The 12,073-nt window shown below is 37.7% G+C and overlaps 2 protein-coding genes across 2 annotated transcripts; both read left to right on the top strand.

The window, feature by feature from the left end:
- The first annotated feature begins 105 nt into the window (after positions 1-105).
- On the top strand, positions 106-2,183 carry LOC122838034 (cytochrome b-c1 complex subunit 6, mitochondrial-like). Its single transcript, XM_044128332.1, has 4 exons — positions 106-262; positions 574-594; positions 1,425-1,586; positions 1,956-2,183. Exons 1-4 carry the CDS (start codon positions 218-220, stop codon positions 1,986-1,988), a joined length of 261 nt encoding a protein of 86 aa, XP_043984267.1. The 5' UTR covers positions 106-217; the 3' UTR covers positions 1,989-2,183.
- A 1,171-nt stretch (positions 2,184-3,354) lies between these two features.
- Positions 3,355-11,453, top strand: LOC122838031 (vitamin D3 hydroxylase-associated protein-like). The gene is made up of 14 exons (XM_044128328.1): positions 3,355-3,919; positions 5,011-5,124; positions 5,253-5,393; positions 5,527-5,660; positions 5,944-6,150; positions 6,224-6,264; positions 6,361-6,485; positions 7,061-7,186; positions 7,310-7,407; positions 9,152-9,251; positions 9,331-9,374; positions 9,481-9,629; positions 10,073-10,218; positions 10,661-11,453. Exons 1-14 carry the CDS (start codon positions 3,704-3,706, stop codon positions 10,781-10,783), a joined length of 1,764 nt encoding a protein of 587 aa, XP_043984263.1. The 5' UTR covers positions 3,355-3,703; the 3' UTR covers positions 10,784-11,453.
- Positions 11,454-12,073: the final 620 nt, after the last annotated feature.

Below are 12,073 nucleotides of genomic sequence, written 5' to 3'. Positions count from 1 at the left end.
GAATCAATTTAGTTGATGTTCAACTGACTACTGACTGATTTCACTAGATTATAACAATAAATAAGTAAACAACCAAGAAGCACTTAAATTTTATTTACAATATACCGGAACCGGAAACGTAGTGCTTGTTTTCAACATCAGCCGGCTAGCTGTCTTGACCTGAGGTGTCCTCCAAGAGCCGTGGTTTGACAGGAAATCAAGAATAAAACATTCAAATATGGTTTTCGGGCAGAAGACAGTCGTGAAAGGAGAACCAGAAGATGTTAGTAATAATTTCTTATTAAGAACATTAATATACACTGATGACATTTTGTACAAAAGTAGCTATCCACATCCAAGATAGCTAGCTTCAATGCTAACATCAACGTTAGCCAATGCTAACGTTGATGTTAGTGCTCTATATTTAATATTAAGTTCGGGTTCATTGATACGAAAACATCCTAGGATAATACAAGTATAAACTAGATGTCTTTTAAAAATATATTTATTATATAGAAAGGTTTACAGATCTGGATAAAAATGTTAGGTGATTGGAAGTGAATGATGCTATTGATTTGGTTCTGTCTGTTTCAGGAGGAAGAGGAGGACATGGTGGTAAGTCAGCAGCAGCATTTATCTTTGAGTTATTTTTATTTAAGTGCCACTCAGGATTTTCAGACCATTTTTAAATTAATTTATTTTCCATGCGGGAAGGCATAAACAAACACATAGAGATATGCAAAGATCATCTGCTTTATTGTATATATTTTTGCTGCCCTCGTGCACAGAGAGACCGCCATATATTCCACCAGAAATAGCCTTGTCAGAGGCATTTATTACTTTTAATCACATGGTTTTTATGATAGCCATAATTAAATATATATATAAACTAACTAATTGCGCCGATAATTCAATACATTTCATTTGTTTGTTTATTTTAGATAGATTTTTTTCGAAACCAGTAAGAGTGATGGCAAAGACTGCTTTATAATTACGGTATTGAAAAAGGCGCGCGGCTGGGAGCGCGCACTATAAGCATCGTCTCCTCCATCACCTCGGTGCAGGTCGCGCGCCTTTCCTTCCACTCAAGCTTGACGATTTGGAAGATGTTCTTGCAGAACTAGGCTCATAGTAGATGCCGGCATTTACATGATCCATCTGTGAGGGCCCATTTTCGGATAGTACTCCTGCTCCAAGGTTATCTTGGTAAAAACCAGCTCCTTGTTCCACTTTGTTTGCTTCCTACACAGGGTCTGGACTCCTAGCTATTGAGAAACGATTTATATATTTTTTTTGCTGGAGGCGTGGTCTCGGTTGAAGCTTTAAACTTTGCACAATCCCTAATATTTGCGCCAGTTCTACCCTTTGAAGCTTAATCACTAATAATTGATTATAGCTAGCAGTGCATAGCTTGTTTTAACACCAAGCCAATACTTTGGTTACAGGACCCTCTTGAAACCTTCCGTCAGAAGTGTGAGGAGACAAAGCACTGCGTCCATACCCGGGAACGTTTGGAGCTTTGCGAGACCAGAGTTGGCTCTCGGTCTCAGACACAGGAGGATTGTACTGAGGAATTGTTTGACTTCCTCCATGCTCGGGACCATTGCGTAAGTACATTAGCCTGTTTGACCCAGCAAGATGATTAAATCAACAAAATTAATACATTGGCTTGATACTACAGTTGGAATTTTACTATGACTAATGTCAATCTGTGGCTAGCACCAAAACAAAGCGATTCAAGCTTTGCCCTCCTGCTTCCAAGAGAAAGTAAATGAAGCAATGGTTAAAGGGTAAGATAGATTGAGGTAACTAGAGGAGATGAAAGTGGAGAGGCTGAATTATTCTACCAGAACAAGACCCTTCAGCCTTACATACATTCCTGTATTGGATGTTTTATTTCCTTCAAATCGTTTAAGAAAGTCATGTGTCCCTTTGTTTGTTGCTCAGGCTGAATTTTCTGCCTCCTCTCTTTGTAGGTGTCTCACAAACTGTTCCATTCTGTCAAATGAAGTCCGTCTTAGCTGGACCACTCACTGACAACATTCTTCAAAAATCGTATTACCAGGACGATGGGGTTTTAAACTCGTCCATGTATTGCTGCATGTTGTAACTTTAAAATGTATGATATCTTAAGTATATGAAAAAAAAATGTTCAGCAGTTTATTGTGATTCAATATGTCAATAAAGTGACTTGGAAACACAAATTCTACATGTGTCCTTTTAAGTTTTTGACAATATTATTCATGTTAACATAATTTGTGTGTAAGACCTTACGTATATATCATGTCAAAATTTCTTGATTATGCAACCAACAATGGGGAGATTATCAGGTTGCTCTTGATTTTTGAGTAAAGGTCAATGTGATTAGCAATTTCTATACAATAATGAACTCATCAAAAGATATCCTTAAAAGGTTTTAAATGTTTTCACCTGAAGTAAAACAAGAAGTATTATGTTCCTTAAAGTTCCTCTTTAGGAAACTTAAACAAAAAGAGGGCTTTAGTGTGTGTGTAATATCAAACAACAGAATTACTGATCGTAGGATGCAAAACAAATCACCAAATGTTAAAAATATACCAGTCATACAAAAGGAACACGTTCAAAACAAAAGGCTTGGAAATAAAAAATAACCACAACTCTTCTCTGTCAAGGATCAAAAGTTAAAAATCCTGAAACCAAATGGATATATTTTTTGTATTTGAAAGTTTTGATGCAGTCAGTAATGAAATTTATTTTTATACTGTCAAGATTGAGTCACTCAGACATCACCCAAAAAATAAGTCCAGGAAATAAAAACAATGTGCCTGTTTTAAATTTCAATAAAGCAAATGGAAAACATGTAAAAAAAAAAATATATATATATATATATCCTTGTCAATAATCAGTGCAAAAGCATTTTTAGCATTAAAAGAATGAAACCCTTATAATTCCTGACCAACTTCTTCCATCTGTCTGTTGGTAGTTTTGATGATTCAGCTTTTGGTTTCATGTCTCTGAGGATGGAAGGGCTCCTTACCATTGCCCTAATGTTGAGCTACCTGCACAGGCGATCAGTTTCAGGGTTTTTTTGGTGCTGGGCTCTAAAACCTTCAATATTACTCCCACATATTGATAAACTTACCAAAACTATTACTTTAAATTTATTCTACTATGGATATTTTGAATCTAACTGTAAAGGTGTCAATTCATGAAGTACATATTGTTTATCAAATCCAAACATCTGATTGGTTAACCTGCTCCGCTGTTTAGGTATAGACCAATCACCTGTCGTTAATCTTATTATCTGACTTTTATTGTAAAAAGTTTACCTATCATAATAATCTGTTTGGGGAAAATGCTTAAGATTTTAAAACATTAAAATTACATTTTTATTTTTCTGAATTTATTTATAACGTTAATCGTCTTCCATGTAAATATATTTTTCAGACTCATCTATTTATTTAATTGTGCCTCCAACTCCCAACTTTCACGATCCGTTCTTGAATGCAGTAGTTGCGCCCCCTGCTGGAAAGAGCTAAATCTTATATAAATACATCCCTTGTAGAAACTGGGGAGCCGGAGAAAATCTTTCAAGGTAGTCAGAAAGCAGGAAGTTCCTAGAGGATTTGTGATAATGATGAGCTAACCACGCCCCTGTAGCACGTGAACCAAGAAGTGTAATTGTCCTCGCTATAAACTGTTTGCTAGCTTCGTTTAGCCTGACTCTGCACCTGACAGGGGGAGGATGGAAACTCTGAAAGACTTGGTAAAGGGAGTGATGGTGGAGAGCCAGACAGCGGTTCTGTTAACCTCTGTTGCCTGCGGGGTGGGTGCCCTGCTGATGGTGGTGCAGACTGTTACCGGGAACCGGGCAGCGAAGGACAAGATCCAAAGAGCCAGGAGTAGGAGGACCGAGAGCCTGCAGCGAGCTGAGCAGGAGGTGCTCCGGTACAAACAGTTGGTAAGAGGCCTGGCTCGGAATGTATGAAATATGTGGAAGCACATTTAATTTATTAATCATTTCCTTCTAATTCGCATATGTTAAAATTTTTAACTGCCACTTGTTGTCAGATTGCATATGTGCAAACTTTGAACCCTGATGTTGCAATCTGTCATTGACATGTTAAGGCTTCTTACAGCGGGAGACTTCTAATTTTTTAAATCACACATCTGTGAGTATCAGAAATAGTGACTCCAGAGGACCCTGTAATAATTACACTGCTTTGATAAAAGTACTTTCTCCCTTACAAATTTCTTTAGGATTTTTTTTTGTGGGGGTAACACTTAAATTTTTCAGTTTATTAAGCAAACTTTCATATCAGATGAGGATAACCCGAGAAGATAAAGCTATTTTCAAATCACGATTTCACTGAGGGGGAGAAAATGTATTGAACAACCATGTGGAAATATAACACCCACATCCTTAAATGAATCATTTCTTAGCTGTGATTTATGACATTTTTCTGATTCAATTTGACCAGCAACACCCAGACTGTATTACTGCCCCACCTTGTGGAATCAGATCACTTAAATGGATCCTGTCTGATAAAATCAAGTTAGTTAAAATACATATTTATTCAAGAACACATCTTTATTAAGACTATTCCCATGTATGAGTCTGCAAACAAAATGTGCCAAGAACAGCTAATTTGCTTACATGTGCTTACGTGAGCACACCATGTGCCCAGTCAATGGTTAGAACACTGTTCATGCTGTGCTCACAAACCTTTTAATTCTGCCAACGGGCCACCGGCTGTCATTCGCTGGATGTCCTTTTGAGTTAAAATTTTGTAAAGTTGGCAGAAAATTTGAAAATTTCACTTGATAATTATGTGTTATCAAAAGATTGGCAGATTAATACCTGAACAGCAACTAAAAAGTCTTAAAAAATGGAGACATTTTTAAAAGACTTAAAGAAATAACCAATGCTTAGCCTGGTGGGGGCACAAGTAATGTATGGTGGCCTGCCAGGCTTATAATACACTGGGGGAAATCCTGAGCTTTAAAACCAACTTAAAATATAATCAATAATTTGTGCTGCTTCTCTTCTAGCATCCATCCTGTGACTCTGCTGCCATATTGTCACTGTCGTTGTCTGAGTTGACAAAGCAGCTGCAGGAAGGTTCACTGTGCCCCGAGGATGTGTTTTACTCCTACATGGAAAAGGTCCAGTCTCCATTATGACATTTTCACCACTCCAGACGCTTTAATAAAACCCTCAGTTGCAATGTGACCATTATATTTTCAGTATCTGAATGCAGGTTTAATTCAAATAACGGCTTCCTTTCAAACAGGCTCTGGCTGTGCACAAGGAGCTGAACTGCTGCACAGAAATTTTGCTGGAGAGTTTTGACCAACTGAGAACATTTGGCTCCAACAAGGACGGCCTGCTGTATGGTGTTCCTATCAGCATTAAAGACAATGTTTCATACAAGGTAGAAAACTTGCAGAATTTCACTGTGGTGATCTTTCCTCATTGTCTGGATAAAGATGAGATGTATTGCCTTGACCTGCAACCTTCTGATTCTGCCCTCTGTTCTTTCTACTTCTTATCTCCTTACTACAAAGAACTATGACTGCACCTGCGGCGTGCTCATAAATCTGAGCAAGCCAGCCAAGAAGGATAGTGTGATTGTGGAAGTACTGAAGAAACAAGGAGCCATTCCTTTCACAAAAACCAACCTGCCACAAGCACTATTAAGGTAACTTAAAACTGTAGCACTGTTGTGACACACACATTGCACATAAATAACAAAATATATCTTATGTCCTTAGAATTTGTAGTTGAAACAGATATATGACACAGTGCATGAAAAGCACATAGCCTTTAAAAGAACCATAAGATAATTATCTGAGCTTCCCAGAATTGTTTAAAAATGTGTTTTATTCTTAATTTGAAAAAAGAAAATGGTTGTGTGTCTATTTTTACACATTGTATATAAATATCTGGCTTCATACGTGTCTGTTTTTGCCTTTCGTTTGCAGTTATGATTGCAGTAACCCCATCTTTGGACAGACGGTCAACCCTTACAATCCCCAGAAGACCTCTGGAGGTTCCTCTGGTGGGGAGGGGGCGCTGATTGGTGGAGGGGGCTCCATTCTTGGCATTGGCACCGACGTAGGGGGGAGTATCCGCATACCTGCCGGTTTCTGCGGCATCTGTGGCTTTAAACCCACAACAGGCCGACTCAGGTGCGCACACTTCAGTCAGTTTTATGGATTCCTCTAACACAGTCACTTCACCTTTACTCTGTGTCACTGTTAGCTCGCAGGGCATTGTTCCCATTTTCCGAGGTCAAAAGTGCGGTAAGTGTTGATAGTGCTCACAACTTTACACAGTGACCTATTACCATTCTCTTGTTGAACTTTTTGTTAACATTGCTGCGCCTCTTGTTGGCTTAGTGCTTTCATCTCCTGGACCCCTGGCGCGGGACGTGGACAGTTTAGCTCTGTGCATGCAGGCTCTGCTCTGTGACCACATGTTTTCCTTGGACCCAACTGTTCCCCCTTTACCCTTTAATCTTCAGGTGTGTCCTCTGCTGTTGAATTTTTTTTTTTTTCTTATCAAGGTTTTCTGAACAGGTTAAAGTAAAATTTTATCAACTATTAAGAAAGTGAATGGGGATATTTTCTTTTAACATAAAAAACAAAAAAACATCATTATGCTGGGATTTGACAAATGCAAATAATTTTGGTAATTCTAACTGACCTTAAACAGGACATTTTTTTTGTTGTTGTTGGGCATTGAGGAGAGAAATTGATTATGTATTCTTATGCAGTGGATATAATTATCTGCTTTAAAAAAATAAACCAATTTACATTTAAAGAGGTACATTTTAAAGGGTTAGTGTGTGTCAGCATATGTGGTGCTGTTTTGTTCAGCTCGACAACAATCATGTTTCAATATGGAGTTATTTTCATGCCAGCTGTATCGGTTTGCCTCATCGACCAATTTGGTGGATCAGATCATTGTGAATCCACTGGGCAAATTTTTTAATTAAGCGTCAAACCTGTAGCGTATAGGAACACATAATCTTTTATGTTGTTGAACAACTGGCAGTCTGTTGCAAAATCCAAATAAATGGAAATTACTTTTCTGCAGACATACCAGAGCTCCAAGCCTCTCAGAATCGGTTACTTTGAACAAGATGGGTACACGCAGTCTCCTCCGAGCATGATTCGCGGCCTCAGAGAGGTCAAAGCTCTGTTGGAGCAGGCCGGGCACACAGTAAGGCCATGACGCGTGCACACACACCCACCCGCGCACACACACATCTTTGCAGATACTACTGTGAAGACCACAACTTTGTAAAATATGCAGCATTTCTGATGCGCTCATCTTTGCTGTTAGGTGGTGCCTTATGAACCTCCGAGGGTGAGTTATGCTATCAATGAACTCATCATGAAGGGCGTGTTTGCAGATGGAGCTGCCACCTTGCTACAAAAACTGTAAGTTGTGTTTTACCGTTATGTTTAAGGCATTGACTAAACCGATAATGTTTCCTTTTTGTGGAAAGTAAGTCCGTGTGTACATGTCTTAAATCCAGCAAAAACACTGAAAGTAATATTTTGCGAGATGTGGCTAAAACATAATTAGTGACTCATCCAATTTAGAGAAGGCATTTTCTGAACATAGCTACTACAAAGATTGGTTAAAAATTTTCCCAAAAGTTAATGTTTTGTAAAGGACTCTTAAGATTTCTTCTCAATGATTAACCTTTTCAGCACTTTGTAGTAGTTGTGAAATCAGGACAAAGTGTTAGCTGTTTAAAATAAATCTTTCAGAGTTGGATATTGTGTCAGAAAGCAATAGTGACCATTTGTGATGTGATTTATGTCATTGTTTCTAAAAAAAAAAAAAATTAAGTCAGTTTGCCACATCTACATGTTTAAACTAAACAGATTTCTTTTTTTAAGAAAATACGTTTTTTTTTTTTTTTTTAATTGTTTTAAAAAATCTGTTTGGAAAGTAGGAAAACATCAACCACCTGTTAGTGTGCGATTCAGAGACTGACAGACATTCTGCAATATAAACAGTTTGCATTGAGTTTAGTTTGCTTGAAGTAGCCGTCTGATGAAATGTAAGTAATAAAAATACAAAACCTTAATTTATGTAGTGGCTTAGTGCAACTGCAAAGAGAAAGGAAATAATCTCCAGGATGCCCAGTCTCTAAATTTGTCTGTCTAGATGTGAAGTTAGTGATGAACATTTTTTCCAGCTCAATGTCAATGAAATTTGGCGTCCATGGCCTTGAAACTCCAAGATCTAAATTCCAATAGCTACTAGCTGGCAGTTCTCAAAAAAGTCTCAAAACTTTAACGTGTCGGCATTAGTCAAGACTGAGATGAGATCCAAACGGAGCGAACTGCAGACGTTCTGAAATTTGTCACAGTAAATGTGTGCATGTTGTTTTTCTCAATTAAAACCTCTAAAAGTCATGAATTGTTTAGTGTTTAATTTCAGAATACCACAAAACATTTTGCAACATTGATTCAGGAGAGTATGTGGAAAACAATGTAGTCAGTTGGATAAAATTTTGTCTTTCCTATTGGTGTTTTAGTTAAACTGAAATAAGTAATCCCTTTATAAGGCAGGCTTTTCCTTAATCAATGATTTATTGCAAAAAGCAGCATTGGTGTCATTGATTAACCCAGTGGTCACGGACCACTTGACGAACACTCATGGGCCACCTAATTTGAAAATTCCCCACAATAACAACATTTTAATATATGCAATCTTTAGTCTCAGCTAATGACAATGGTGGTGCTGTTTTATAAATGTCTGGCCACGACAAACTCATCAACAAGTCAGGGCGTTTTGATTTATTTATACATGTTTAAAGTGTGGATTCTAAGCGTTCCAGTGATGTCAGACACATGAAAATAAAAAAAAAAGTTGTTTTACTATACGTTTTGAGTGCATTAATAACATTTTAAGGCTATTTGTAATTTGGAAGCACAATAATAAAAGAAAAAAAAAAACTAGATTTGAGTTGCTATGATGGAAACAAAATACTCTTCTGCACCATTAAATGTAAAAAATTATCCACCTATTTCTATCAATTGTAGTTAACGTTTTGTATTCTGTGATTAAATCAGTTTTAGTTAAATAAAGGTAGCAATAGCCGGATCTGTTCTGAAGGTAGTGCAGTGTTTCCAGTGAATCACGGCGGTCATCCTGCTTCTGTTTCAGGAAGGGAGAGCCTGTGGACCCCTGCTTCAAACCTCAGATTATTATGTACTCCATCCCTTACTGGATGAAGAGAATCCTCATATTCCTGCTGAAGCCCTTTGTAAGTTCTGCCTCACTGTTTCAGAATCGAGAATATAATACAGATACAGATTAATTCTCATTTCATGTTATTCTCACAGTCTCGTCGCATCCCTCCTGTTCTCAGCGCCCTCTGCGGAGTCAGGTGTGATTATGTCCTTTAAATTGGCTGCTTTAGTTTTATGGTTGTCTGTCAAATTATTTGTCGAACCAAAATGCTTCCGTGTCCTTCCCCACCTGGATGTTTGCAGTTCCCCCTCGGACATTTGGAAGCTGCATGCTGATGTTGAGGACTACACTCTGGAGACGATAGCACACTGGAGGAAATGCAACATAGATGTGCTGCTCTGCCCCATGATTGGACCGGCCTTCAACTTCTTGTACTGCGGCAAACTCACAAGTAGGGTTGTATGAGAAGTGCCTACTAAAACATCTGGAGATAGAAGAATAATGAATGATTTGATGAAAGAGGCTTTCTCCACACATTTTAGAGTTGTTGTTTTGTTTTGTTTTTTAATCCACATATGGATTGTCTCTTGATGTGACAATTTAATGGATCTGTTAAAACCTGTGGATCTGTCCCCTTACAAATTTCACCAGCTTTTGCTCTTTTCATAGAAAACAGTGCAGCTCTGCGTCATAATTTTTTATTAATCTCTGTATCTGGAAAACACAGGACTCCCAGATTCTGATTTTCTTTATTGAAATCTCTACATTGAAAATGATTTTTAAAATAAAATATTTTGTCACAATGTACCTGGAGTGAAGATACGTCAGGTTTGCAGAAATAGTCCTAAATCTTTTTTCAAGTTCTGCAGTTTTCTTGGTCTGCTCTCCTTTCAGATCTCTCCAGCTTAACAATGATATACAATGTCGTTAATTTTCCGGCCGGTGCTGTCTCCGTATCCACGGTGACGGCTCAAGACGAGGCGGATCTTGAGCATTTCAAGGGCCTTTATCAGGACTCCTGGGACAAGTTGCAGAAACTGGTGAGACTGTTTTGTGTAGGCCATAAAAAACCGCCAAATGCAACAAAATACAATTATAGTAATTATTCTTTAAAGTTTTGTTGAACCACTAGTTTTATTTTTTGTTTTATAAGTTTTTTGTTAATATGTTTTACTGGGTAAAAGCATCTCAAGAGTTATGGAGAAATTAACTAATTGGCCAAAGATAATAAATTTTTCCAAGCTAAAGCTGTTTATCTATTTTTTTTTTCTGTCTCCCTTTTGAAGCTTTATTCACTTTGGTTGTTTTACATATCCAGTTTGTTTGCCCGACTCTCTTTACTGATAGTTTACCCGTAGTCATGAAGCTTCCATGATAATCTCAGCGAATCTCGCCTATGCCAGTACCACGTTTGTCCACCAAGTGGCAGCAGAGACCATATGAGCAGTTTGCTTGGCGTCACACTGGACCTTTGTGTTTTAGGCTGTGAGCGGCGCTGAGGGTCTGCCCGTGGCGGTGCAGTGCGTGGCCCTGCCGTGGCAGGATGAGCTCTGTCTGCGTTTCATGAAGGAGGTGGAACAGCTTGTCAAACACAAGAAAAACTGAATCAGCTCGCTGATTTTTCTGGATCCAAGAGCTGGATTCAGCTTAATTGCACTACAATGTTTGATAAAGGTTCTGGTTTTTACATATGGTTTGTAAAGCAAAATCTGTTGAGCATGTTAAGGTAGTTTAAACAAATAAATCAATTATTAAAGTGATTAATGTTTGCTTTAGAGTAGCGCAGTAGTTTGTTGAACGGCACGGTCATTCTCCTTCAGAGTAATGAACGAACTGACACTTTTTTGGTTTTCATTTTTGGAACTAGAAAAATCTACTCAATCTGTTAACAAATCATGTCTGTTTCCTGTGTACCAGTGCTAAACACATAGCTAATTTAGACATTTTTTTTCCTCTAGTTTAAAGTTTTCTTCATGACTTTTTCACCATAGATATTTATGTACATAAATATGCTGATTATTATAAACATAACATGGACTTCATGAACAAGCCCAACAACAGTCTGTGTTAGTGAGTGAACAGCTCTTTGGGGGACTGCAGAGAGGCTCAGTCTCTTATCAACAAAAGCATAAAATGTATTGAGCATGCTGCATTTTGTATTGCTCTACTGATATTTCAGACCTTTTGATAAGCGATATGTGAATGAAAGCGAGACGTGAAACATGCACATTAATCCACGTTGTAATATGTTTTGAAATAAATGCATTTGAGAAAATCATTGCCTCTTTATTAAATGTTTATTTTCCAAATAAATTTTAAAAGTTCAAAACAATAAAATACCTATTAAATATTAATTACAAATAACTCTTATGAAGTAAAAAAAAAACTGTGAGAGTTACTATTGAGATCTAACATTGAATTAGTGTTAGTAAGTGTTAAATGATTAACTCCCAACAGATTGGATATTTGACACTTAATTAAGAATTAAGGTACCAACTCTCCAAAAAGAGTTAAATTAACACTTTCTGGTGTGGACCCATATAGACACTTTAAAAGTGTTGAAGTCAATTCTGACCGAGTTCATTTGGGCCTGCTGGATTTGCTGTGTAAAGTCCTTTAAAATGAAGGCATGTATTTTCAAAACACCTGTGTGCTTTCAAAGACACGAAACCTCTTTCTTTTTCCTCTCCACGTCTTCATCACTGAGCAGCACACGAGTGAAGATTGTTTTTATTCATATTCTGCATGGTTTTTGCATTGATGCCACAGAAGGCAACGGAAAAGAGATAAAGGAGACTAATGACACATGGCGCCTCCATCTCCAAGGCCAGTGTGCCGTGTCCTCATATAGTGATTACCCTGTGCTATTGTAAATATGTGTTTCTGTTGGGTTTA

The sequence above is a fragment of the Gambusia affinis genome, linkage group LG10 (genome assembly GCF_019740435.1).
Source record: "Gambusia affinis linkage group LG10, SWU_Gaff_1.0, whole genome shotgun sequence".
Taxonomy (NCBI): domain Eukaryota; kingdom Metazoa; phylum Chordata; class Actinopteri; order Cyprinodontiformes; family Poeciliidae; genus Gambusia; species Gambusia affinis.
The sequence above is the reverse complement of the archived record's forward strand: the minus strand, read 5'-3'. Positions and strand labels throughout refer to the sequence as shown.